Below are 25,552 nucleotides of genomic sequence, written 5' to 3'. Positions count from 1 at the left end.
TCCACATGTACAAATTTTGTCTAGATCAAATAATAACCCATCTAACCCTATAATTGAAGATGTTTCTGACAGTCAACCAAATAATAGACATTCCTCCACTCCTCCTCCTTCCAAAGGAAATGTGGAAGAACCTCCAAAAGTTGATTTAGAAGAAACTGTTAATCATAACCCTACTCCTAAAAAGGAGAAAAACACAGAAAATATAGAAAATAAAGAGAATCCCATTGTTCGAAACACCAAAGCCCAAACAGAAAAACCTTTCAATCTGGAAACTGAAGTAGGCAAGCTAAAGATTGTTGTTCCATTGTCAAAATTAGCTAAACATGATGCCTACCGAAGTCAAATCAACAGATCACTGAACATCACTGGAACTGAAGATTTTGTTAATGTTTTTGATGACCAACCAGAATTAATCTTTGGCCCTGAAGTAAATGGGAAACATTTAGAAGGAAGTGTTCCTCCCTTCTATGTGAGCTTGAATATTCATGATAAAATCCTTCACAATGCCATGTTTGATTCTGGGGCATCTCACAACCTAATGCCCAAGTCTGTAATGGAGAAATTAGATCTTGACATCACTAGACCATATAAAGATCTCTTTTCTTTTGATTCAAGTCAAGTGAGATGTTTAGGACTAATAAAAGACTTGTGTGTTTCTTTAGTTCAATACCCTGCCAAAACAATCCTAATGGATATAGTAGTAGCAGATATACCTCCAAAATATGGAATGTTATTATCCAGGTCCTGGGGTGCTAAGCTTCAAGGATCGCTTCAATTGGACATGTCTTATGCTACTATCTCTATTTTCGGCCAACCTAAGAAGCTATACAGAGAGACATTAATGAAATATGTAGTAAGTAGTCAGGAAAAACCACAAAATTTCCCTATCTACTCAGTACACTCTGATATGGATTCATTTATTCTGTACAATGCCGAAACCAATCCTGCCAACAATGAACAAGTTTTAGCAGCAGAACCAAAAGAAATTAAAAAAGGAAAAACAAGTGTTCAGATTCAGGAAATCTCAGATACCAATGATGATTCAGACAGTAAAGAAAAATCAGATGAAAACAAAAAACTAAATCCCCCTGCTAAACAAATTCCCACCACCCCTGACACTGATTATGTCCATGAAATTCTTTGGCATTTAGAATTTGATGGCTCAGTCAATAAATTAGGAATTGGAGCAAGAATTTGGGTGCATAGCTTAGAAAACGAACATGTTAAAGGCCATGCCTACATATTAAATTTTAAGTGCACCAATAATATGGCAGAGTATGAAGCTCTTTTGCTTGGACTTAAACTTGTAAAAAGATTAGGAGCAATTAGGGTATCTGTCATAGGGGATTCAGAGTTAATCATAAAACAGATCAATGGGAAGTATTTAACTAGGGATCCTAGATTAGGATACTATAGAGGAACAGTTATAGAGATTCTTAATACTTTTTTGGAAACTAAGCTTGTTGTAGTACCTAGGAAACACAACTTACATGCTCACAATCTGGCCAAGTTTTCCAGTACCTGTAAATTACCATTCGAACCTAATCATCAGTTCACTGCTGAAATTAGGCATAGGCCAGCTATCCCTGACAATCTGAAGAACTGGAAAGTTTTCGAAAGTGATGATCAAATTAATCACTTTCTAACTCAGACAAAGAATTTTCTCACAGTCACATAGATGTTGATACAGACAATAACACTAAACAAATAGATGAGGTAGATGCCAACATTTTAGAAGAAAGTTCCATTCAAATGCTTCACACCACAACTTTCACCAAGTAGGAAGTTCAAGACTTAAAACAGATGGACCTTGATGAGAGATGAGATAAATGAAGAAGAAACAAAGGTCATTGATCTGAAAGATAATCATCTGCCTAAGGGATCAACCCCTCTAGAGGACCTCTTCGATTCCAATGACATTCCTAAGAAACCAAAGATGGAACCATTGAAGGTAGACATTGAAGAATATAACTTAGGGGCAGAAGAAAATCCAAAAATGATAAAACTATCAAAGTCTTTACCTCCTGAACAAAAGTTAAAATATGTTGAACTCATAAAAGAATTCCAGGATGTCTTTGCCTAGAGTTATGAGGATTTGAAATCATATGATACCTCCATAATTCAGCATACAATAGCTTTGAAAGAAAACCAGAAACCGTTCAAACAAAAACTCAGAAGAATCAACCCTATATTACTACCACTGATTGAAAAAGAAATTAAACATATGTATGAGGCAGGGATAATTGCACCTATAAGATTTTCAAAGTGGGTTTCAAACTTAGTACCCACTAGGAAGAAAACTGGTGAAATCAGATTATGTGTAGATCTGAGAAATGTGAACAAGGTTTCTCTGAAGGATAATTACCCTTTACCCAAGATGGACCATATTTTGCAAAGGGTAGTAGGTTCTTCTAGAATTTCTTTGTTAGATGGATTTTCAGGGTATAACCAGATTCTAGTTCATCCTGATGACCAAGAAAAAACTTCCTTTACCACACCATGGGGCACATTTATGTATATCAAAATGCCATTTGGACTTAAAAATGCAGGAGCTACTTTCCAGAGAGCAATGGATATTGCATTTGCTAAAGAAATTCATGATTTTCTTGTCATATATCTGGATGACCTAACTGTTTTTTCTAAGTCAGATTAGCAACATTTGGACCATCTCAGAAAGGTATTTCTCAAATGCAAAACGTATGGTATCTCTTTAAATCCTAAGAAGTCCTTGTTTGGCCTGGAAGAAGGTAAACTCCTAGGTCACATCATTTCAAAGGACGGCATTCGAATTAACCCTGCCAGAATAGAAGCAATTTTACAGATACCTCATCCTAGAAGTATCAAAGAACTTCAAGCTCTCTTAGCAAAGATAAATTTTTTGAGAAGATTCATATCTAACTTAGCAGAACTAATTAGGTTACTTAATAACATGTTAAAAAAAATTCAAGTATAAAATGGACAGTAGAAGCCAAACAAGCATTTGAAGAAATTAAAATGGCTTTATCCAAAACACCAGTCCTTACAAGTCCCCAATTTGATAGAGATTTCATAATTTTTTCTTTTGCCTCCGAGCACACTATAGCAGTTGTTTTACTACAAAAAGACGACCAAGGATGTGAAAAACCTATAGCCTTTTTTAGTAAAGCACTCAGAGATGCATCACTGAAATACAAGATCATGGAAAAACAAGCATTTGCACTTATTAAAGCAATTAAAGACTTCAGAGTTTACATATTATATTCTCATGTGATAGCCTATGTACCAAATGCTATTGTCAAGGACATCCTGACTCAAGATGGAATTGAGGGCAAAAGGGGCAAATGGATTGCTACCATATTAGAGTATGATATTGAAATAAAACCTACAAAACTGATAAAAGGACAGGGATTGGCCAAACTCATGGCAGAAACAAATTGTCAAGCCCTGGACATAAATGAACTGGATGACGAACAGGAGATGGCAACTCCACAAATCAGCCAGGCCTTTTTAGATTCACCTTGGTATGCTGATATAATCTATGTGTTACAAAACCTGCAGGCTCCTCCAGGGTTATCCAAAACAAAAAATAGGTTTTTAAAGATGAAAGCTTTAAAGTTTTGTATTTTAGATAATGCTCTTTTTTGGAAGAATCATGAAGGAATCTTATTAAATTGTTTGTTAAAAAATGAAGTTGACAAGGCTCTCCAAGAGTTTCATGTAGGAGATTGTGGTGGACACCTCTACTGGAAATCAACTGCAGATAAGATCTTAAGGGCTGGTTTCTACTGGCCAACCTTGTTTGCTGATGTGAAGAAATTTGTCACTTCATGCCATAAATGCCAAATTTTTGAGGGCAAGAGAAAACTATTACCTTTACCCCTAAAACCCATCTCTACTGAGAAACCCTTCCAATAATGGGGTCTTGACTTCATTGGAGAAATCCATCCTCCCTCCTCTGGCCAGCATAAATGGATTCTCACTGCCACTGATTATTTTACCAAATGGATAGAGGTTATCCCCTCCAGACAGGCCAATGACATTGTAATCATAGGTTTCCTAGAAACCAACATATTGTCCAGGTTTGGCTGCCCTAATAAAATCATAACCGATAATGCTGCAGCCTTCAAATCAAGAAAGATGATCAATTTTTGCAACAAGTACCACATTACCCTAGGCCATTCCACAGCCTATTATCCACAAGGGAATGGTTTAGCTGAATCTTCCAACAAGAACCTCATTAATATCATTAAAAAACTGTTGGAAGAAAATAAAAAGACCTGGCACAAGAAACTAATTAATGCACTATGGGCAGACAAATTGACAACCAAAAAATCCATTGGCACCAGTCCCTATGAGTTAGTGTATGGTATGGAGGTTGTATTTCCTTCATCATTAGGAGTTCTTGTTATGAAATTACTCCAAGAAGCTCAAGTGGAACCTAATGATATCCAAAGGAGGATAAATCAGACCATCAATTTACAGCAGACTAGAGAGGAGGTGTACCAAAGATCCCAAATATGGCAAGAAAAGCTCAAGAAGATATTTGACAAAAGAACCAAGGCAGAAGATTTCCACCTTGGAGATAAAGTGCTAAGATGGGATTCCAGAAGAGAAGATAAGGGGAAACATGGGAAGTTTGACTTCCTATGGAAAGGACCATACATTATCCATGCCCTACAAGGAAACAATACATATTTTCTAAAAAACTTGGATGGCACAGAAGCAGAAGAAGGACCAGTCAATGGTCGAATGTTAAAACATTACTTTGATCCTACTTATTAGGATATATCATGATGATTAACATGTAAATACTATATCCTTTGTAATGTCACAATTTTGATTGGACAGTAACTTTTGGAGTTGAAGCCCGAAGAGAAGGCCCTGAGCTTTAGAGGTATCATTGTCATAAATATAATAAAGCAACAGGAAAAAGAAGATTGCAGAATACAGTCAAAGTCATTCAGAGGCCATCTAATCTACTATTCTTGACTTTCCACTAGGGAAAGCCATCCCCAAGTGGAGCCACTATTAGGCCCCTATACCAATAGGTGTCATATGTCATGATTGACTTGGTGATCTATTTAATATGTTCATACCTTTTCCTGTTGCAAAGGTTTTCCATATTTTTAAAAAATCAAAAAATTTAAAAAATTTAAAGAGGGTAGACCCTAAAAGAAAAATCAAAGGGTACAAAGAATAAAAGATGGTCAAAAAATGAAAGAAAATGAACCCCAAAAAGAAAATACCATAAAAGTGTGCGAGTCCAAATGCCACTACTTTTTCACTTTGTGTAATAAACAATTGTGTGTAGCTTGTCACTTATGCCACAATTCATGAATAGTCAAACTGTTTAAACTTGGCTAATTCATTTTCAATTTCATGTTGTAGAAATAAAGAATAAATATCTGACCAAACAGTGTAATCTTGGCAGATAAATAGATAGGTAGAGTAAATAAAAGGAGCTCAACAGTTTAATCTGAGCCCTTGGATGTAATAAGTGCAGACTTAGATAGGCTTTGCCATGTAAAAGAAAAGGAAAATTTGATAAGGGTTTGCCAGTCTAAGTGCACCCAAATAAAGAAGAAAAAATGTTAGGTTAAAGTAGGTAGGGTAGGTAGTTGATGTTGCAGAATCACATGTGATGAATAATGTCTCTAAATGTGTTAATCTTTCACTTTCATCACAAGGCCAAGGCATACAGTACATTGAAAGCATCTCAAGCAAAGCAAAGTCAGAATAATTAACTCCCCTTCTCATTTTCACTAATTTTCCCTAAATACTAAGGTATTTGCTAAATTAGAGGGGCTCAAAGCATTTCTCTTACTTCTGGAGGGACCGGACACTCGGCCCAATAAAATTTGTAAAGCTTGAGTATTTAAAATCATTCACTCACCTTCACAAGTCTTTTCCTAAAGTAAAATCCTATTTTACTTAGGAAAATAGCATATATTTCTCATAAAAACCATTTTTTCACTTAAGCCTAAGTTAAATACACTCATTAAATGTTTTTATACTTGGCGCTTTATTCATTTTATTACCATATTAATTTTAACTTATATTATATTTAATTCCCTCATAACATTTACATCCGCTCCCGTATTATTTAAATATATAAAAAACCCCCAATTTCTATATATCCCACCCCTGGTTAACTATAACCGTAAATCATATTTAATCGGGATTAATTAGTTGATCCGCAACTAATTAACAGCCCATAAATCCCTCGCGCATCGATATGGGATTAATTAACCCTCATGGTTAATTAAGAACCTCCCCGACCTATCACACCACTCCCGATATAATTAAATTAACCCCTAATTATGTTGGGCCCGCCTTTGTTAAACCCCATCGTATCGCGCCTCTCGTCAACCGTCTGATCAAGTCCCCGGGATCTGACGGCTATTATCAATATCGCACAACCCTTTGTGACCACGCGTTAGCACGCGATCACAAAGTGGTTTTTGCATAATGCTCTGCCACGCGTCAAAAAACCTATGGAACCACTGGCTCCCAACTTATTACCGCCCATCCCCAAAAGCAATGCGATATGGAACCGCTTACCGCCTTCGCATATACGACAAAAATGTCATTTCGCTCCCCGCTGACATCATCCGCCCGAAATCCAAAAACCCCCGCCAACCCTTGACTTTGTAAATAAAACAAACAATGTCATTTTCACTGTTTCGTATTGCAAACCTGTGCTCCCATGCAAAGAACGTAGAAGTCACTGAGTTCGAAGTTTTCAGCCGCCAACCTGCTCAAAACTTGCAGCCGATGGAGCCCAGAACCTGTTAGCCACTACCAGTACCTGTTATTTCACTGTTCATTCCCCGAACACAGGTATTTATCCAATTCCCAAAGAAACCCTGCAAATTCTAAGTTTTCCATGGTAAATTGACGAAAAAGGACCAAATTTGTAATAATTCAGTTATTATTCTCGTCAATTAAGTTCCCAGACCCTCTGTTTTGCCCATTTCACAAAGAAAGCCTAAATTCCCTTTCTGAATCCACAAAAACCAAAAATGGAAACCCCAGTAGCTTTGAATGTTGCATCCATGAATGCTCCTCATAAAGATTTAGACTATCTGCCTCTTGCGGATAAAGACTTCCAGATAAAAGACTTGGCCATTGATAAAAATCACCTTAAAATCTTTTGCCAAAGTAGAGATAACTACCTGAATGGCTCTGATATCCTAGGATTGTGGAAATCCAACCTTCCCATGTATTTTCTCCCCTCAGTCCATGTTTTGCCTGATATAATTCATCAATGCCAGGCCAATTGTGACCCTAATCGCAGAGCAGTTATGTCTCCAAGCCAAACAGTCCTCTTCCCAATAACTATTGAATCCATCAATGAAATGTTGCAATTCCACCCCAGTCAAGCTCCCACTCCCATTTCCATTGGATATTTACTTGAGAAATCAACTCAATTATCCCAATCAGAACTCAATCGCATCTGTCAGACTTTCATGTTACAGAAACATCAGCCTAAGGGCCCACCTCCTTATCTGCAAACTTTCTTCACAGATATGGGAAGACTCATTGTTGATATGATATCTTTAATTATGGGATTCAACACTAGTGAGTTTGTTGATGAGGTAACCCTAGTGTTGTTGTCAATTTTTACTCCTAGACAACCCCCTGCTGTTAAGTATGATTATGCCTCCTATATTGCTAATAAGATTCATGACCAGTTCTTAAGACTGGACAATGAAGGAGTTTTCAAGTATACCACCTTCATATATCATCTCATGTTGTATTATCAGTCAGAAAACTTCCCTTTCCCTATCATGAAACTTGATATCAAAGGAAATCCAAAGTCTATCATCTTTTGGAGTCCCATCTTCCATGCACCCTTAGATTCCCATTACTCATACAATGAGTTCATTGATCAATTTGTTCATCCAGCAACCACCTTATTGACAGGGATTGCCCCTCCCAGGATCAATGGTGACATTGAGAGGATCCTACAGCGCTCCAAGAAATACAGAATAGGTGATTGTATTTATACAAGAACCATACAGAAATCAGGATATATAGATGTGAGCTCTGCCCTTTCAAGTTACCAAAATACGTTCCAATGAGACTGTTTGCAATGGAACAGATGATAAATACAAACTTGGTCCATTTTCATAAAACCAAAAAGAAAGCTCAACTCAGAATCAAAAATCAGTTAGGCCCTTTTGTCTACAACGATAGGGAAGCATCGAGAGAAGCAGAGAGAATTCTAGAAGATCATCTTAAGTTGCACAAAAGTTTTGGTTGGAGGCCATATGACCCTCATAGTTTCATATGTGATAGAAGAATGAAGAATAGATTGTCACCATATATACACCATAGAATCCCAGAGATTGAAAAGTTTGCCAATATGGATGAATGGAGGGAAGGGACCCTAGTAGAAACTGATAGTGAACAAGTCAATATAGAAAATGTTATGAGAGATCTTGAGAAAACACTTGACCTGGATTCTTTTGGGCAGGTACGATTTGAGTCTTCTCAAAGGTCAGGGATTAGTGCCTCTACTGTTGAAACCTCTCAGCAGCACTCACAGGATACCAGCACACCAGTTACAGGAACATCTAAGGGAAAGGGACCAGAGACCAGCACTCAAGCCACAGAACAATCTATAATGTCTAAGCAGCTTGAAACTTCTAAGTAACAGGCCCAAATTCACACTCCTCCAACTCAAGCCAATGTGGGAGAACCTCAAATCTTGCAGACTCCTCTGAATGAGGAAAGCAATAAAAAGAGAGACAGGGAAGTAGCTACCCTTGCGAGTGGACCCTCAGAACCGCCTGGTGCTGAAAGGCATAGGCTAAATCCTCTTTTAGAGGAGGAATTTTTTGAAGAGACTACTGATAGTCAGAGAAAAGAAGGTGTAGATAGCCATCAAATGTTTCCAGTAGGTGGGACATCTACTAGCTCACAGAGACAGGAGCTAGAGAGACAACAAAGTGCAGAGGTATCATCTTTTAGGCCACCAGGAAAAGACACTCCAAATATCAAAAAGAAGTTCATAGAAATAAAGCCCAGAAATGATCCATTGAGGATCCAGGTTTACAATCAACATTTGAAAATGGCTCCCACTAATCAAAACAGATTGATGTCAGCCTATGACATCAAAGAAGGTAAAATGATAATGAGTTATTTCAAACCTAAAGTGCAACAGCCTCAATCAACAACAGAGTACCTCAGGACCAAATTTGAGGTCATGGCAAAGAACATTCATCCCTTGGTCCAAATTAAGTTGCATAAACAGACAGGGGAGATGATCTATTCTACAATGACTGGTAAGGCCATGATGGCCCAAAGACTTGAAGATTCTTTGAATAATACAACTGCCCAATTGCAGCTGGAGAGAGCCTTCTCGCAGGCTAAAGATAACAGGATTAAATGTTTGGAAGAATTAGTGATTGGATTAGGTCATGATACAAAAGTTGTGAAGGCCGCAGAAGCCTTAATTAAAAAGAAAGATGAAGATATAGCTGCCTTAAGAAAGCAGCTAAAGTTGCCTCCTTCAAGACATCCACAAACTGTTGAGATCATAAAGCAAAAGTATGAAGAAGCACTGATGGACTTACTCTTAAAACTTAATGAACCACTGAATGAGACAGAGCAAGAATTAGAAAAATCATTGAAGGACAAGCAGGGAGAGTCCACCTCTCAGCCTCCCAATGTGATACCAGTAGTCTCAACTGCAGTCCTTTCAACCCTTGGAATAGCTCTAGCATCAAACATTCCAGCAACCACAACGCAGGTGGTCACAGGTACAGCAACAGCAGAAACAGCAAGAATAGCACAAGAAAATACTTCAAATCTGAGCATAGAGGAGCTAATAAAATCAATGGAAGAGATGAAACTCCAAGTTTCAGAGCTGAAAAAGGTAAAAGAACAATATGCTACCTTAGAACAAAGATATGATCTCTCAAAGATAAATGTTGCAAAAAAAAAGGGAAATTGAAGGATTAGAAAACAAGGTGAAATCATTAGAAAAAGATCTCACATTTGACAAGCCTCTGACAGACATTAAGAAGATTTTATGGACCAATATCACTCAGTCAATAAATGATGTTTGGCCATCAATCCAAATAATTTTTGAGCAAATTGATTTGGTAAAGGCAGCCCGAGAAGAGATTCAAAGAACAAGAGCAGAATTAGGGAAGATGCCTGAGGAAGCCACCAGGCTCATAAATTTTTTGAATAACAAGAATAAGTACCAGCTTGAAGAATTGGGCATTGAAGACAGAACAGGGACTATTATGGAAATCAAAAGGGTATTAAATAAAAGGACTTTGATGCAAAATTTAGAAAGAAGATGTCATGACATGCAGGAATAAATTAATGCTTTTATGGAGAAATTGGTATTTTACAGAGCAAAGGGCTACCCAGTCCTTTAGTTATTAATGGCAAATTAATGAGCCATTAAGATTATGTGGACAAATTGAATCAATATGCAGGCAACCAAGCAAGTTCATCAAGAAGTGCATCAGCACCAAAGGCACTGCCTACAGGCAGAGTTCTCTATGACAGTTTAGAGAACCTCTTCTATGTCGAACATGAACTAAAGCACTTGTTTCCCATTCAGCCTACCTTTTTCAGGTACACCGAAACTGATGAAACCCTCAGAAAACTTCAAAAAACCAGAATACCACAGCCAAAATGGTGGGAAGAAATGTTAGAAATTTTGTAACTAGTCCTTGGTAAAAAGTAAATTTTGGTTTTTACTATAGTCAATGATGGTAAAGGGGATAAACAGAGATCAAACAGGTAAAGAGTATCAGAGCAGGTTAAAGTGTATCCGTAAGAAGATAAAAAGCAGAGCAGCCAGCACTGAATTACATCAAAGACAATGAGATGCCCAATCATAGGACTTGACTCCAGCACATTCACAAAAATAGGAACAACAAACCATCAAATTGCCTCTATCTGCTATCAATTGGACCATCTGTCTCTATTTTCATGTAACATAGAGTTAGTCATCTCAGAATATATCCCACTTTGTTATGAGATATTTTATTGTAAAGTTTTTTGTATAAATACTCCCTCACTCGCAGTATTGAGGGTGGATTCTTAGACATTGTTGTAAAACTGATTATTTTGGAATAAAGTGTTGTTGGACCAAATCTTGCATGGCTGGCTAGATGTAGAATTGATACAAAGGACTTTTCACAGGATTCAAGTGCAAAACATCAGACACATAAGTATCTTATAACTCATGTGTTATTGTTTTCCAGTTTAAATATTTCAATTGTGTTCCATATCTGAATATTAAAACGAAAAAGCTTAATTCAAAAAGTGCTTTAGTGCAATCTGTTTTCAATCATTTTTATTCTCAATGTTTTCCTCTAAACTACGATAAGCAGTGAATTCTTAATTGCTCATGTTTCCTAGTTTACTCATTTTGATCATTTAGTAAAGAATTCTTAATTGCTCTTTATTGGTGATCAGTCAAGTTCTTTTCTCTCAAGACATGTGGAAGGATTCTTAATTGCCCTTCTTCACTTTTGAGTCCATCTCATCCTTTTTGAATCATCATTTGTTCCTTGTTTAGCTATATTGCCCTGTGAAGCCATCCTTTGCAAAGAAACCAAATCCAGTTGAGCCATCTTCCTTTGACTCCATTAGCCCAATGGCTTGAAGTACTCAGTGATACCCCTCTGCTATCAAATTTCACCAACAAACTCAATCAAAACCCCAAAGCTTTCATAACTAGCCTGATATCTTTCAAAACAAATCTAAACCTTAAAGAGAGAGCCCTCTCTAGATACAGATTGGCTAGATTCTGTATCTAAAAGTTGGTTTGTGGTTACCTCGGACCCCTTTCCTCTTCTTACAACTTCTAGGAAAATCTGAGTGATAACACATAGATTAGGCATTTCGAGTCTTTCTATAGGTTCAACAGTCCTAATGGGCCCTTATGTGAGCCTGAGAACATAAGACAGGCACTGAAACACGCCTAAACTGCCCTGCATTTCCATATTGCAAAATAGGTCCGAAACATTCGGTGCACATAGAGGACATGTTTCTTACCTGTTTCAGTGTTTTGGGCTTCAGTACAAGGACGGGTTTTGGGCTTCACTACAAGGACGGTGAGCATTTCCTGCAGCATCAACCATTGTATCCACACCTAGAGACAAGTAACTTTACAATCCTCGAGAGAGGGCTTCATGAGGCAAGCCCATTAATTTCAGCCTTCTGTCCTGGAATGCTTCCGCCACATCAGGAGATGGAAAACTATGGAAAAGCCTCACCCTACTTAAAAGATCTGGGTTAAGATGGATCTATGAAAGGATTTATTTATTTTGGTGTGTTGAGACAGGTTTTTTTTACATTAGACATCAGAAATTGTTTTTTTTGAAACATTGTATATACTACTTTCAAGAACAAATAAGTACATTATAATCATAGATATTTGAATTTAATCAAGCTTTGCATAATGGCACAACTTTTATGTGGTCTCAAGGATAAAAACCAGCAGAGCCATTGGACCTACACGACAAAAGAAAAACTAGGTGGAATATGTAAGGACATATTAGAATGAAGAGGCTGACTCACTGATTTGGGCCCAAGATAAGGCCTCTGGAAGGCATACTTCTAAGTTAGTGGCACATGCAAGCAGAGGGGCAAAATTATGGAAAATAAAATCTCCTCAAAGAACCAAGACAGTTTTATGGTTGGCCCTTAGAATTAGGGATTTAACATGGGATATGATTCAAAAAAGGGGCAAAAGTGGTCCACATTTCAAGAGGAAGCCCACATTTCATGTGTACTCAAAGTTTCACTGAATATTTCAAGGTTGCAAACTGGAGTCGAAGGAAAGAGTTCCAAGGCAAATTGGTGAACTGTTGATTGACAAATCACTTCCTTGAGGATTATTTGATGGGGCCAAGGAGGACTCACATAATTTATATAGTGCTGGAGGGATTTTGTTCCTCTCAGTTAGTGGCACATGCAAGCAGATGGGCAAAATTATGGAAAATAAAATCTCCTAAAAGAACCAAGATAATTTTATGGTTGGCCCTTAGAATTAGGGATTTAACATGTGATATGATTGAAACAAGGGGAAAAAGTGGTCCACATTTCATGTGTACTCAAAGTTTCATTGAATATTTCAAGGTTGCAAACTGGAGTCGAAGGAAAGAGTTCCAAGGCAAATTGGTGAACCGTTGATTGACAAATCACTTCCTTGAGGATTATTTGATGGGGCCAAGGAGGACTCACATAATTTATATAGTGCTGGAGGGATATGTTCCTCTCAGTAGTCAATCCATCAAGTCCAAAGCAGGTTTGGGCACAGTTTCAAACAATCTGGCTTAGTTATCAGCATTAAGAGGTATACTACAATAGGCCATAGAGAAAGGGATTGAAATATCTCATCTATATAGGAAATCTCTACTTTTATGAAGAGGATGAGACGCAATAGCCAGATTCAAAATTGCCACTATCAGGCCTCTTGCAGAGCAATTGAAAGTGGTCTGAGAGTTTTTTGAAAGTATCTCCTTTACACATATATACAGAAAACTGAACACAGTAGCGGATGCAATCTCAAGGGGAGGACAACAGGTTGAAGATGAGTATTTAAGTTGGAGGAATCACTGGATGGTGTTCTCTCTCTGTCCTCCCACCTAATGACATGAAGTCGTTTTGAGAAAGTGAGAGTAACAGAAAAATATGCCTTGATTATGTTTTTCTGGAGAAATGTATAATCTTTTGTTTTTTTCACATGGGTTCTGTATAAAGTCCAGGTAACTGAACCACTCAAAAATGAGCAGTGAGGTGAAAGTTTTTTGTGACAAGAGGCACCATTTTCAGTAGTTTTATGCATAGAAATGAGTCTAAATCTGAGTAGATACCGATATAGCTGATTATGTCTTTTTTGACAAGTGCCAAGGGCACCTAAAGAATGTAACTACTGCAGCCATATAAATTAAATTGTTCGTAAATGCCAATAGGCACCAATTCGTGATAAAGATCAAAACACATGCTTCATGATACAATTCACGTTGTTAAAATGTTGGAAAAAAACATAAAAATCAACTAAATTATAACTTTATTATTATTATTTTATTATTATTAAAAGAATTAGTATATAAGTTAAAGATACATATATATTTTAAAAAACATGTAACAAGATTCTTAACCTTACCATGGATATTCTTATTTTGGAAAAAGGCTTTGTTACAATACCATGCAGCAATACCATGACTTATCAATACCGTATGCCCAAAAAAACAAAAATGAGGCTTGTCCATGTGACATTTTTTTAATTAATCAATTTAATTAAATGGACAAAAAGAGCATAACTACTTTGGAGATAAATGTCGACCTTTGATTTGTGAATACTACTATAAATATTCTAGAATATTCCATGAGGTTAAATACCTACCATCCACCTATTGATAATTAAATTGAAATTCTAGAAGTCTTATTCCAAAATAGACATGCCTATCTGCATAATTATCCACTCAACTATGAATAGAAATTACATTTCTCCCTGGATAAAAAAAAATGTCAATTACATCACACAAGGCACAGTGGTACCAAGAAAGTCCAGTCCTAAAAAGGAGAAAACATGCTGAGTTTGACTCTCACAAGTAAAGCCAACTGCCTAAAACTCCTTAGACACCTAAACCAATAGGGCAGGAGTCCTCCCAAAAAGAAAATTTACGTCAATGCTTCCACAACCAATACAAGCATTTGCAACCAATGGTGCAGAAAGCAGGGACGAAAGGGGTGCATTTTTTGGAAGCAAAACGTCAGAATAGCCATTTTCCAAAGCCCTTGGAAGCAAAGCATCCCAGAAGAGTCTCTCTCTCTCTCTCTCTCTCTCTCTCTCTCTCTCTCTCTATATATATATATATATATATATATATATTCGAAAAAACATCCAAAATGCCAAATTAGTTGCAGAATATATCAAAGCATGCATACTTGTACATAAATCAAGATAGAAATGGCATCCATACTATATTAACGATTAATTATTCTAGCATCAATAGTCTAGAATCTAGATTTTTCTTCTCTTGTCTAGCCTTTGCCTCTACCTCAATTCTCTAGGGACATTAGTCAACATTGCCCAATTTTGTTCAAACTGCCTAATCCAAGCCATAAAATATGGTAGAAAAAGCTTAACATGCCTGATCAATGATTTTGACTTGAGTGAAGGGTACATTTTTGCTAAGGCCGTGACAAAGGAGTTCAACGATCAATACCATCAGCGCTGGGATACATATAGGGCTTGGTACTCCTGATTAAATGCCAATCACATACCCTCATACATCCTAAGTCAAGGGAGCACCTTGGGAGTGTCCGGGAAACACAGTTCCTCACATAGCAATTCGAGGAACCAGGCAAATTCAGCCTAAGGCACGGTTTCATTTTTCAAAAGTGCAGTTTTGACCACACTTCACTCGCGGTTCTACATTGTGTGCGATTCCAAGGTCTGGTGTGTGGGGAGTGGACAGTTCTTGCAACACTATTTGCAAATAGCCCTAGTCACCCAAGTGTCTCCTCTGAAAGGACCTTTTCATAGAAGTGTGGCAATGAAGTAAAACTCACCATGAAACCATGCCCAACACTTTTGCAACCTAATCACGCATGCTCAATCAAGAAATGCCTATGTAAAGTCCTGGGGAGATATTTTTGTCCTAGGGCTTCTTATTTAGACTAGAATTTCCAATAGAGGTACAACAGAAATTACTCCTTTATACAATAGCACATATTTCTTCATATAAATCAAACCCAATAGGCATGCACCATTAATATAACAATACATAGTAGGGGGTTCCTCAAGATCCACAATAGATGGACCAATTGTCCAATAACCAAATTATCTGCAGTCCACTGATATTGTTGTCCAAACAAAAGAAATCAAATTTCATTGAATGTTGTGATAGCTAATTTCTCTAATTATCTAAACAGAACCTAGAATACTTCTTCGTAAGTCCGCTAACCTCAAAAGAGTGTCACAGCAGACTCAGTTGCCTGTCAAAGGTACTCAAAGCTTCGGATGTCCAGTTTCTATCCTTGAGATGCCCTATCCAACTGCTCGCAACACCTTGGTGGCCTGCAAATTTAATTAACAAGGTTGACTATTGTATTAGGCTCATTGTACTTGCTGCCACAACCAGAAATTTGTCCCTATGGCTCGGCCCTCTGACTGCAACCCTGTGGCTTGGCCCTAGAGCTCGGCCCTGCGGCTACGGCCCAACCTTGTGGCTACAGAACTTGCCCACCAGATTTTCTCTAGAAAAGACCTGAGAATTAAATAATCAAGTAATCTTCCAATTCAAGCCAGAAATGCTCCAAATTGCTATGATGTGCCAAAACTTCAATTTGCCCCACAATTAGCGTCACCTTCAACTGGCAATAATATTGAATTATTGCAATACCAAACAGAATCAAATCCCATGATTTGCTAGACAGATAACAAAGATTACGAGAAAAAGACTAACAAGAGTGGAAACTCTCACCACCAAAATTAGTAGGGGAAAAAGGGGTCATAAAACCCTCAGAGCCTCAAGCTCAAGAGAAAAAAGGCAATTCGATTCCAATTCAATGATCCTGATTTGATCTCAACTCTTCTCTATTTATAGATTTTTCCCTGGTCTCCCAAACGTGAGGGGTTGTGAGTGTAACCCCCAATTTTGGGTCTTTTTGCCCTAGCTGACCCAATTTTTGAACAATGTTACCCCAACATTGGAAAAAATGGGTTTTTACCCCTTTCAAGACCATAGCCTAGAGGGTCGGCTAGGCTATTTCGTCCTTTTGTAGGCAATCAATTCATAGGGAACATTATAGCCTAACACAAGACAAGCAAGCAACATCCAACACCAAATTTATGAATCCGACTCTTCATAGCAAACTCTTGCTAGAGAAATCAATGCTTCCACAACCAATACAAGCATTTGCAACTATCCCTAGTCATCCAAGTGTCTCCAAGGAAAAGACCTCTCCATAAAAGTGCAACAATGAAGTAAACTCGTAGTGAAACCATGCCCAAAACACTTTTGCAACCTGATCAGGAATCCTCAATCAAGAAATGCCTAACACAAGACAAGCAAGAAACACCCAACACCAAATTTATGAATCCTACTCTTCATAGTGAACCCTTGCTAGAGAAGAAGCCACCCCCAGGCATTTTTAAAGGAAGAGTGTGATTTCCACATGCATTGGCACCTCTTCAACCAGTGCATCACAAGGGCCCTCACACTTAAATTTTCTTCAATAGAGGGGTAATGTCAAAGTGTGCCTTGCCCTACCATAAAGACCCTTGGTCACATAAGATGTAAAGTGTTACCCTTTCCACCATCTTCAAACCCAAACATAAAAAAATTCACCATCATATTTTAATAGTGTTATGTTATGTGACACATCTCTTTCACCCGGGGGATGTAGAGTGCACCATAGTTCTCTCAGTGCAACTATTTTGTACATCATGCCTAGTATTTTGCCTTTCCAAAAGGTAATAATGATTGGTTTTTGGCTCCACTCATTATTCCATAAGATTCTAGAAAGGGGAATTTTTATTTGATACCCATGAGGAAGGGAACGATAGCCTGATTATGGCATTATCCCATGGATGGCAGATGGTCTCCACCAATTGTTGAGAGTGGATAGGACCCACTTGCCAAATCCTGTTGGATAAAGGGGCAGTGAAACTGTATACTAACAATTTTTACTTAATTCCATTCAAACAACATAAAACATCAATCCCATAAACTGAACAAAATCAAAATGGAATTCACAATTATATTGAGAGGGGGGGTGAATCAGTATAATGACAATTTTTACCTAATTCCATTCAAACAACATAAAACATCAATCTCATAAACTGAACAAGTAACACAAGATATACGTGGAAACCCTTATAGGAAAAAACCACTAAACTTCTTGATAAAAAAAATATTGCAAGCACCAACATACATGCTTGCTTCTTCACAATGTTTGTTAGTTGCTTCTACTTTCACTAAGTCTGCTTGTTCCTTTTGCCTTTGCCTGCTTTCTTTGTTGTTTCTACCTTCACCACGTATACCTATAGCTTCTTCCTTCACCAAATCTATTTCTCCCAAAACTTGTTGCTCTTGGTTGTTTGAAGAAGATTTCAGGAACATTCAGGAAGCCTAACTTTATTTGACCATATATCCGAAATTATAGTGAATCAAGGTCTAAAACCTGAACATTCAAGCTTCAAACCTTGATTCGCTATAATTTCAGAGATATGGGCAAAGGAAGTTAGGCTTTTTGAATGTTTATGAAATCCTCTTAAAACAGGTCAGTTGGGCATTTCGCTACAATTTTTGTTCTAGGATGTTTCAAACCATGAAACTTGGAGTATACAAATAGAATATCTTCATGTACCTAAGCACAAGTACATGAAGCCTCTCCTTATAGATCCTCCAAATTTCATTGTCTGAAACATCACAGATGAAAATATATAACAAAAATGCCAACATGATTCATTCACTCCATAAATCACATTTTTTCTCCCACACCTTTAGATTCCAAGAAGCACCCCAAAAGTTATTCCTCAGCTCCTCTTGCGACTTCAAATTTGTTCTTCGATAAATAGATGTTGAAATGAACTCATATTCCCTTTACTTGTAGTGTTTGTGCGATCACTTGTGTTGTTGGCTTGTAAAATTGGTTGGGTCGGCCTGCTTGCAGTTTAGATGGATCATCCTAATGAAATACTTCACATCTCTCCTTTCTTATGGAATCAAAGGGAGCACCATATACCATTGGAAAGGTCTCAGAATAAGTTTTCCAACCACATCCTAACAAAATATTTCAATCTCCTCATTCCTATGAAATCAAAGACCGTTGGAAAGGTCTCAGAATAAGTTTTCCAACCACATATCCTATGATCCAATTTGAGCTAAGTAATTAGGGTAAAAATGCCTTCAAATATAAGGTATCCAAATGGGGCTTGTTTGTACTTTGGTTGGGTCATATTGACAAAATATTTCATATCTCCTCGTTCATATGGAATTAAAGGGAGTGCCATATACCGCTGGAAAGGTTCTCTCGATACGCTTTCCAACCATATATCTTATGCTCTAATTTAAGCTAGGTACCTGGAATAAAAATAGTTTCAAAGATAGGGTATCCAATGGGAGAATCAAAGATCCAAAAACAATATTTCCAACAATCTTCATTTTCAATATTTATATTGGACATAAGTAGGCTCTCTTGTCTTTGACATCAATGTCAACAATATTTCCAACAAATTGAACACTTCCAAAGAGAGGTATCATGAAATAAAACCATAAAATATTCAACATATAGTAGCACAAGTTTCATTAAGAAATGGATTCAAGAGCTTATTTATATTCAAAATGGCCAACTACAAAAAACCAAACAATACAACTTTGATTTAATAATTTAATAAAATAAAAAAGGGAAATCCCACCTGTCACTCATCTATGGGCTCCTTGTTGATGGTTGAAATGATATCCTATCACACTCATGGTCCCTCTGTCACTCTCTTACACAGATCTTGGACAAGTCATTGTCTAGCTTGGATGTTGCGTGGGGATCGTATTATGATGGAGATCGAGGTTTAGGATTTAGAAAATGCCCAAATGCAACCCAAGCAAAAAATGTAAAACCCAAAAAGCTCTAATCCGCTCGTGTGGTATTTGTTGTCATCAAATTCACCTCCAAAACTACGGGATTCATCTTCGCAAAGAGTGAAACACCTCCAACGCATAATATTTGTTTCCATAAGTTCCCTCTTTCCAGTCGCACAGCTATTAAAGGCAATATCTATTCAATTTATTTAGGTCAACTCTACCAATATATATAAAGAGCACAACAATATCGTAGATCAGCACACAAAGGAAGGACTTCATCAAATTGATCTTTATGGTTCCTTGGAAGAATTACAAGATGGTCAAACAACGGTTTTACAACATTTTTAATGATTTTTTCAACTCCTTTTGAACCTATAAATTGGCAATACAAAAGATTTTTGAAGTCAATTATTGTGTACAATTACTTGATAAATAATATTTTTGAATGCAAATTTTCATAGATGTTCATATTGTAGACAGACTTTTGGAGCTAAACTGTGCAAGTAGGCTTACATTTGAGTTTCCAGCAGACACTATGCTCGTCTTCGACAAAAGAAGCTTTTTGAATAATGTGTTGAACATCCCTTAATTTGTTTTTGTAAAGAGTAACCCTTTGAACACAACTAATTAGAACTCAAACAAGTTTTATGACTATAGTATAACGATCTTATGTGATCAAATTAACTAAATAATACAAAATACAATCAGACATGCTACCTAAAAAAAGAAAAACGCAAAAGCTCTAAAATTAGGACACTAAATAAACCTCCAAACTTTAAGAAATATGGGAATGATAATACACACACACACACAGATATATATATATATATAGAGAGAGAGAGAGAGAGACTTTTAGGGTTACTCCAAAAATATTTACCCCATGCTTAGGGCACTTCATGAGATTTAGGGTATATGGTCTATTATTAGGTCGTAGATAGTCCAAGGTGGACTGGCACAAGAAAGATAGTCCTTCATGGGTTTGCAACTTTGCATAATCGAGATAGCTTGCTCAATGGATTCGAACCTTAGAGATGATTGTTTAGTGTTTTTCCCTTAGGCGTTAGAGTTGTCTTGAAAATTTGGTTGACACCCTTCAATGGGGCCCTATGGAGGATCTACGTGCTTGGAGAGTGCCCTACATGGAATGAGGAGCATTGTGCAACTTAGAGGAGGGCACCAAACCCTAGTTGGTATGTGGCAGCTTGGATCATTGTTCAAAGGATTGAAAATTGTTTGTTGGAGCCTAAAGCACTAATGGTGCTCTTGCAAGGGAAATTGTCCCAGTGGAATACATTCCTTGGGAGAATCAATAGAGTCCATGGAAGCTTGTGATGGAGAGATGAGGACTTGCCTTGCATAGCTACATCACCTTGGAGCATGGCACATGTACTTTAGAATATAGCATCTGATTTGCATTGGCTTACAAGTGCTCATTGCAAGTTGCTTGTAAGGACCAAGGCCCACATTGTACTGTTGGCCTCCCTAACCTCTCATATAAAAATAGGAAGGAAAGAGTCTTTCCATTCATAATGTTATTCACTCACTTGTACTCACTCTTGTGATGAGATATGAGCTAGATAAAAGTTCACACTAGCCTCTCTCTCTCTCTCTCTCTCTCTCTCTCTCTCTCTCTCTCTCTCTTGTTGCTATGGTTTCTTGGTCTTCTTGGAGCATCTTGGAGGTCTAGGGTTAGGATTTACCCCTTCGAGAATGGAAATTATGCTTTTGTGTTAAAACCCTAAATTCAAATTGTGAAGAAGAGGAGAGGACATCTTGCTTTGGAGGATATGTTGGAGTGATTCTTGCATACCATATCTTCTTGGTTGATAGATTTTGTTGATTTTCCCTGGCCAGGCTTTCGAGAACTGGGAAGATTTGCATTAGCCTTGAGAAAAGACTATGGTATGTACATGTACGTTGGCATGAGCATATTAACGAAGTTTCCAGCTGTTCAAAACTGTGCGATTTGCAGGATTAATTTTCAGCTATATATGTTCTTTATCAATTGTTACTTACAGCCATAAATATCTTGCTAATTTGACATAAGCAAAAAGACAATTGTTAGGTGATTTGACATCTAACTGAAGACTATAAGAGGCTGATTTCATTGTTGTCATGCTGTTGTTGTACTGCTGTTAATACCGTTGTAAATGAATAATTCCAGATCTGCTTATTCACTGATTAGTTGCACTAAAAGAGCTGAAACTTATCCATGTGGTTTGGTATCTTTCCTCCTTGAACTGCCATGAAGTTTGGGCTGTTTGGAAGTGAAACACTTTACTCTTTCTGCTGTTGTTTTGTACCTTGTTTTACAGCAGCCCTAAAGCTGAAAATTCACAGGGCTACGATTCAAGAAACCTTCTAAGTTGAAAATGAAATTTTTGTTTTGATTTGAAATTCGAATTCCAAGAAATTTCCACATACTCTTCCATCCATTCCTTCTGGTGTTATCTTTTGAAATAGTTCCATCACTAATACTACTTGTAAAAAATAATTAGTGTAACCTAATGCTACCAAAAATAAGAAAATGACAACAGCTCTAAAAATAGGAGTAGATAAACCTCCAAACTTCAAGAGATGTCAAAACTACAATACATACACACACACACACATGCATATATATAAAAAATAATTAGTGTAACATAATGCTACCAAAGATAAGAAAATGACAACTCTAAAAATAGGAGAGTAGATAAACCTCCAAACTTCAAGAGATGTCAAAACTACAATACATACACACACACACATGCATATATATACAGAGAGAGAATATTGCAGGACTACAAGTCATGTAATGGTTGGTAAATAGAAGTTAAAACGAATAAAAATTTGAAATAGAAATAAAAAACAATGCCTAAAGAAATGAATATAATATATATAAAGCAATACCTAAAGACATGGATATATATGGATATGGCATTGCTTTTTATTTCTACTTCAATTTTTTATTGTTTTTAACTTCTACTTCCAACCATTACATGACTTAGTCCTGCAAATTTCTGAGCAAAAAAAGGCCAATGTCAATATCACTTTCCTAGACACGCCTACAAAAGAAAAAAAAATCAGGTCACAAAAACAATTTTAGGTGTTTTGTCCCAAAATCATTGAGGTAAGAAATACTTTATTTACTGTAGTGGCAACTAGGGGAGCATTAACAACAACCTAAAGAATAACATAATAGACCAGACACCTTTAATTTCGCATTTTACAACCAAACTCCATCAAATATGAATAAGAGAATGAATAAGGGCATGGCAATAGCAGCCCTACCCACAATAACAGCAGATGCAATTAGTCCCTAAAAGCCAATTTTCTGTGTTTTGTTCCAAAAAACATTTTGGGGCAAGAAATGCTTTTTTTCACTGGCAGCAAATAGGGAAAGCAATCACAACAACTTTATAGAATAACATAATAAACTAACCACCTTGATTTTGGCATTTTAGGACCTAATTCCATCAATCAAATATGAATGAAAAAATGGATAAGGACATGGCAATAGAAGCTCTACCCACAATAACAGCAGATGCTGCTGAGTGTTCTGTCCATGATGAGCCAAGTAAATACAAACACAAGTCCATAATGAGTGCTCTGTTTCTAGATTATTATATGCTATTACAAGGTTTTTCAGGATTTCTGCATGAACATTTTCTCAACAGTTAAACTCCTATGTTTTTCTCCACATTTTGATAAATCGTATTTGGAAAGATGAAACAGTCAGACATGAATTGCAACAAATATAGTCAGATCATGGAATTCTTCCATGGGGCAAAACCCAAACAATCTGGCCGAAACCACAAAATGCCCAATCTGGTTTGATGATTCACATTATTCTATAACTATTAGGGGAAAAAATGAAAATCTCAGATTGATAATGAAGATGAAGCCCAACATACATTCACATGACACAAATCTCTAAGTTAATATTCATATACAAGAAGAAATGGGAAGAAAGATCATAAAACTAGCATGGCATTAAAAAACCATATCATTAATCTTTTCATGTGATAAAAAGCACTAAAAATTCTACCTCAAAGTTTTAGAAGAATAATCACTCACCGCATTCACAACAATGTCAGTTAATTGATCTGCAAGTGCTTCGTAGAGCTACACAAAGAACAGATGATATCAGTTAAAAAATATAAACAAAATACAAATAAAGCTAAAATTGTTTTACTAGTAACTAATCCTCCCAGAAAGGCAATTAATGAACAATGTGACCCAACTAAAAATAGCAAGGTGGTTTAAAAAAATTCAGCAAAATTTAAAAATAATGTATACAACATACCTTTGTCCTAAGAGTTGTCCTTGCTACCATTTTCAACATCTCCTTGTCAGGTGCTTCCTCCATAAGAACTGAGGTTTTGAATTTCTCAAGAAAATCCAACGTAGCTCTTTTTGCAATATCAAATCCATCCACTAGCACACGCGGGTGCATTCCTGAAATTTCTCTCATTCATAAGATAAATTGAATTTTATTTGAATAAGTTGCACACTAATCAGCTTCAACTTTACCATATCTTATTGAGATTAACTTATGAAGGACCGCACGATGCAAAGGTTCAGTTGAGAGCTAGGAGAAAGTAAAATCAGGCTAACCTCAGCAATTTTTATAAAAATTATTTGTTTGTATTATGAACTAATCCTAAAAACAGCTTAGAGTTGATTGATACAAAAGGATGAAGAGTGCAAGCACACCGTTCTAGTCTTAATCTAAGTGGAATACCCTATGCAAAACATACCTCAAATAGACCAACAATTATCTATTGACAGAACATAGCTTTTCCACATATTCCTCCAAATAACCCAACAACTAAGCATTTCCAAATTCAGAGTGTAGCTTTTCTATATTAGCATTTGATTACAATAAATGCTTTTGACCAAGCTCTTACGATCAAAGTAGTATTAAATAAATGTGCATACACAAGAGCATAATTAGTAATTACCCAGAGACACAGGAGAAAAGCATACTAGCATAGAGATAACTTGATGTTAATCAGGATGTGTATGTTTCAACTTTCAATAGCTGAGTATGAGGGAAACAATGTCGTGTACCCCTAGAGCTATAAAACTGTGCCATTAAATTAAGACAATACTTCAACTAAGTCTAGCTTAATATTATTTATGGCATGTGTTATTTTATTAACTTAAATCACTTAACATTATTAAACACCTAACTCTAAGGCATTAAACTATATATCAATACATCACCATATGACCATTATCCTAAGCAAAGACTAACAAGTAGTAGCAAGATTACAATGACAATGATTTTGAACACTTGAGGCCTATAAATACTCACAATATCACAACATTTACACACATTAGCCCAACAATTATCTATTGATAGAACATAGCTTTCCACAAATTCCTCCAAATAACCCAACAACTAAGCATTTCCAAATTCAGAGTGTAGCTTTTCAATATCAGCATTTGATTACAATAAATGCCTTTGACCAAGCTCTTACGATCAAAGTAATATTAAATAAATGTGCATACACAAGAGCATAATTACCCAGAGACACGGGAGAAAAGCATAGAGATAACTTGATGTTAATCAGGATGTGTATGTTTCAACTTTCAATAGCTGAGTATGAGGGAAACAATGTTGTGTACCTCTAGAGCTATAAAACTGTGCCATTAATTTAAGACAATACTTCAACTAAGTCTAGCTTAATATTATTTATGGCATGTGTTATTTTATTAACTTAAATCACTTAACATTATTAAACACCTAACTCTAAGGCATTAAACTATATATCAATACATCACCATATGACCATTATCCTAAGCAAAGACTAACAAGTAGTAGCAAGATTACAATGACAATGATTTTGAACACTTGAGGCCTATAAATACTCACAATATCACAACATTTACACACATTAGCGCCCCCCCCCCCCCCCCCCCCCCGTGGATACCTAACCTTCCGAAAATTAGTCCCAATTTAAGGCTCCTTCACAAACATTGTCTTTAAAACGCAAACGAAAAACATTGCAATC

General features: G+C 36.7%; 1 protein-coding gene across 1 annotated transcript in view; it reads right to left on the bottom strand.

Moving 5' to 3' along the window:
- LOC149229186 (T-complex protein 1 subunit zeta 1-like) overlaps positions 1–25,552 on the bottom strand; it is a 179,509-nt gene that overhangs the window by 89,923 nt on the left and 64,034 nt on the right. The window contains exons 4-5 of the mRNA XM_089378522.1: positions 23,839–23,990; positions 23,610–23,657 (exon numbers count right to left, since the gene is read on the bottom strand). Of these exons, the coding sequence (XP_089234648.1) occupies positions 23,610–23,657; positions 23,839–23,990 (200 nt within the window). The remainder of the gene's footprint in view (positions 1–23,609; positions 23,658–23,838; positions 23,991–25,552) is intronic.

The sequence above is a fragment of the Pinus tabuliformis genome, chromosome J, assembly GCF_031772625.1.
Source record: "Pinus tabuliformis cultivar Carrire ecotype Pingquan chromosome J, CPIR1, whole genome shotgun sequence".
In the NCBI taxonomy this organism is placed as follows: Eukaryota; Viridiplantae; Streptophyta; class Pinopsida; order Pinales; family Pinaceae; genus Pinus; species Pinus tabuliformis.
Note: the sequence above shows the minus strand (reverse complement) of the source record. Positions and strands in the feature narration are given on the sequence as shown.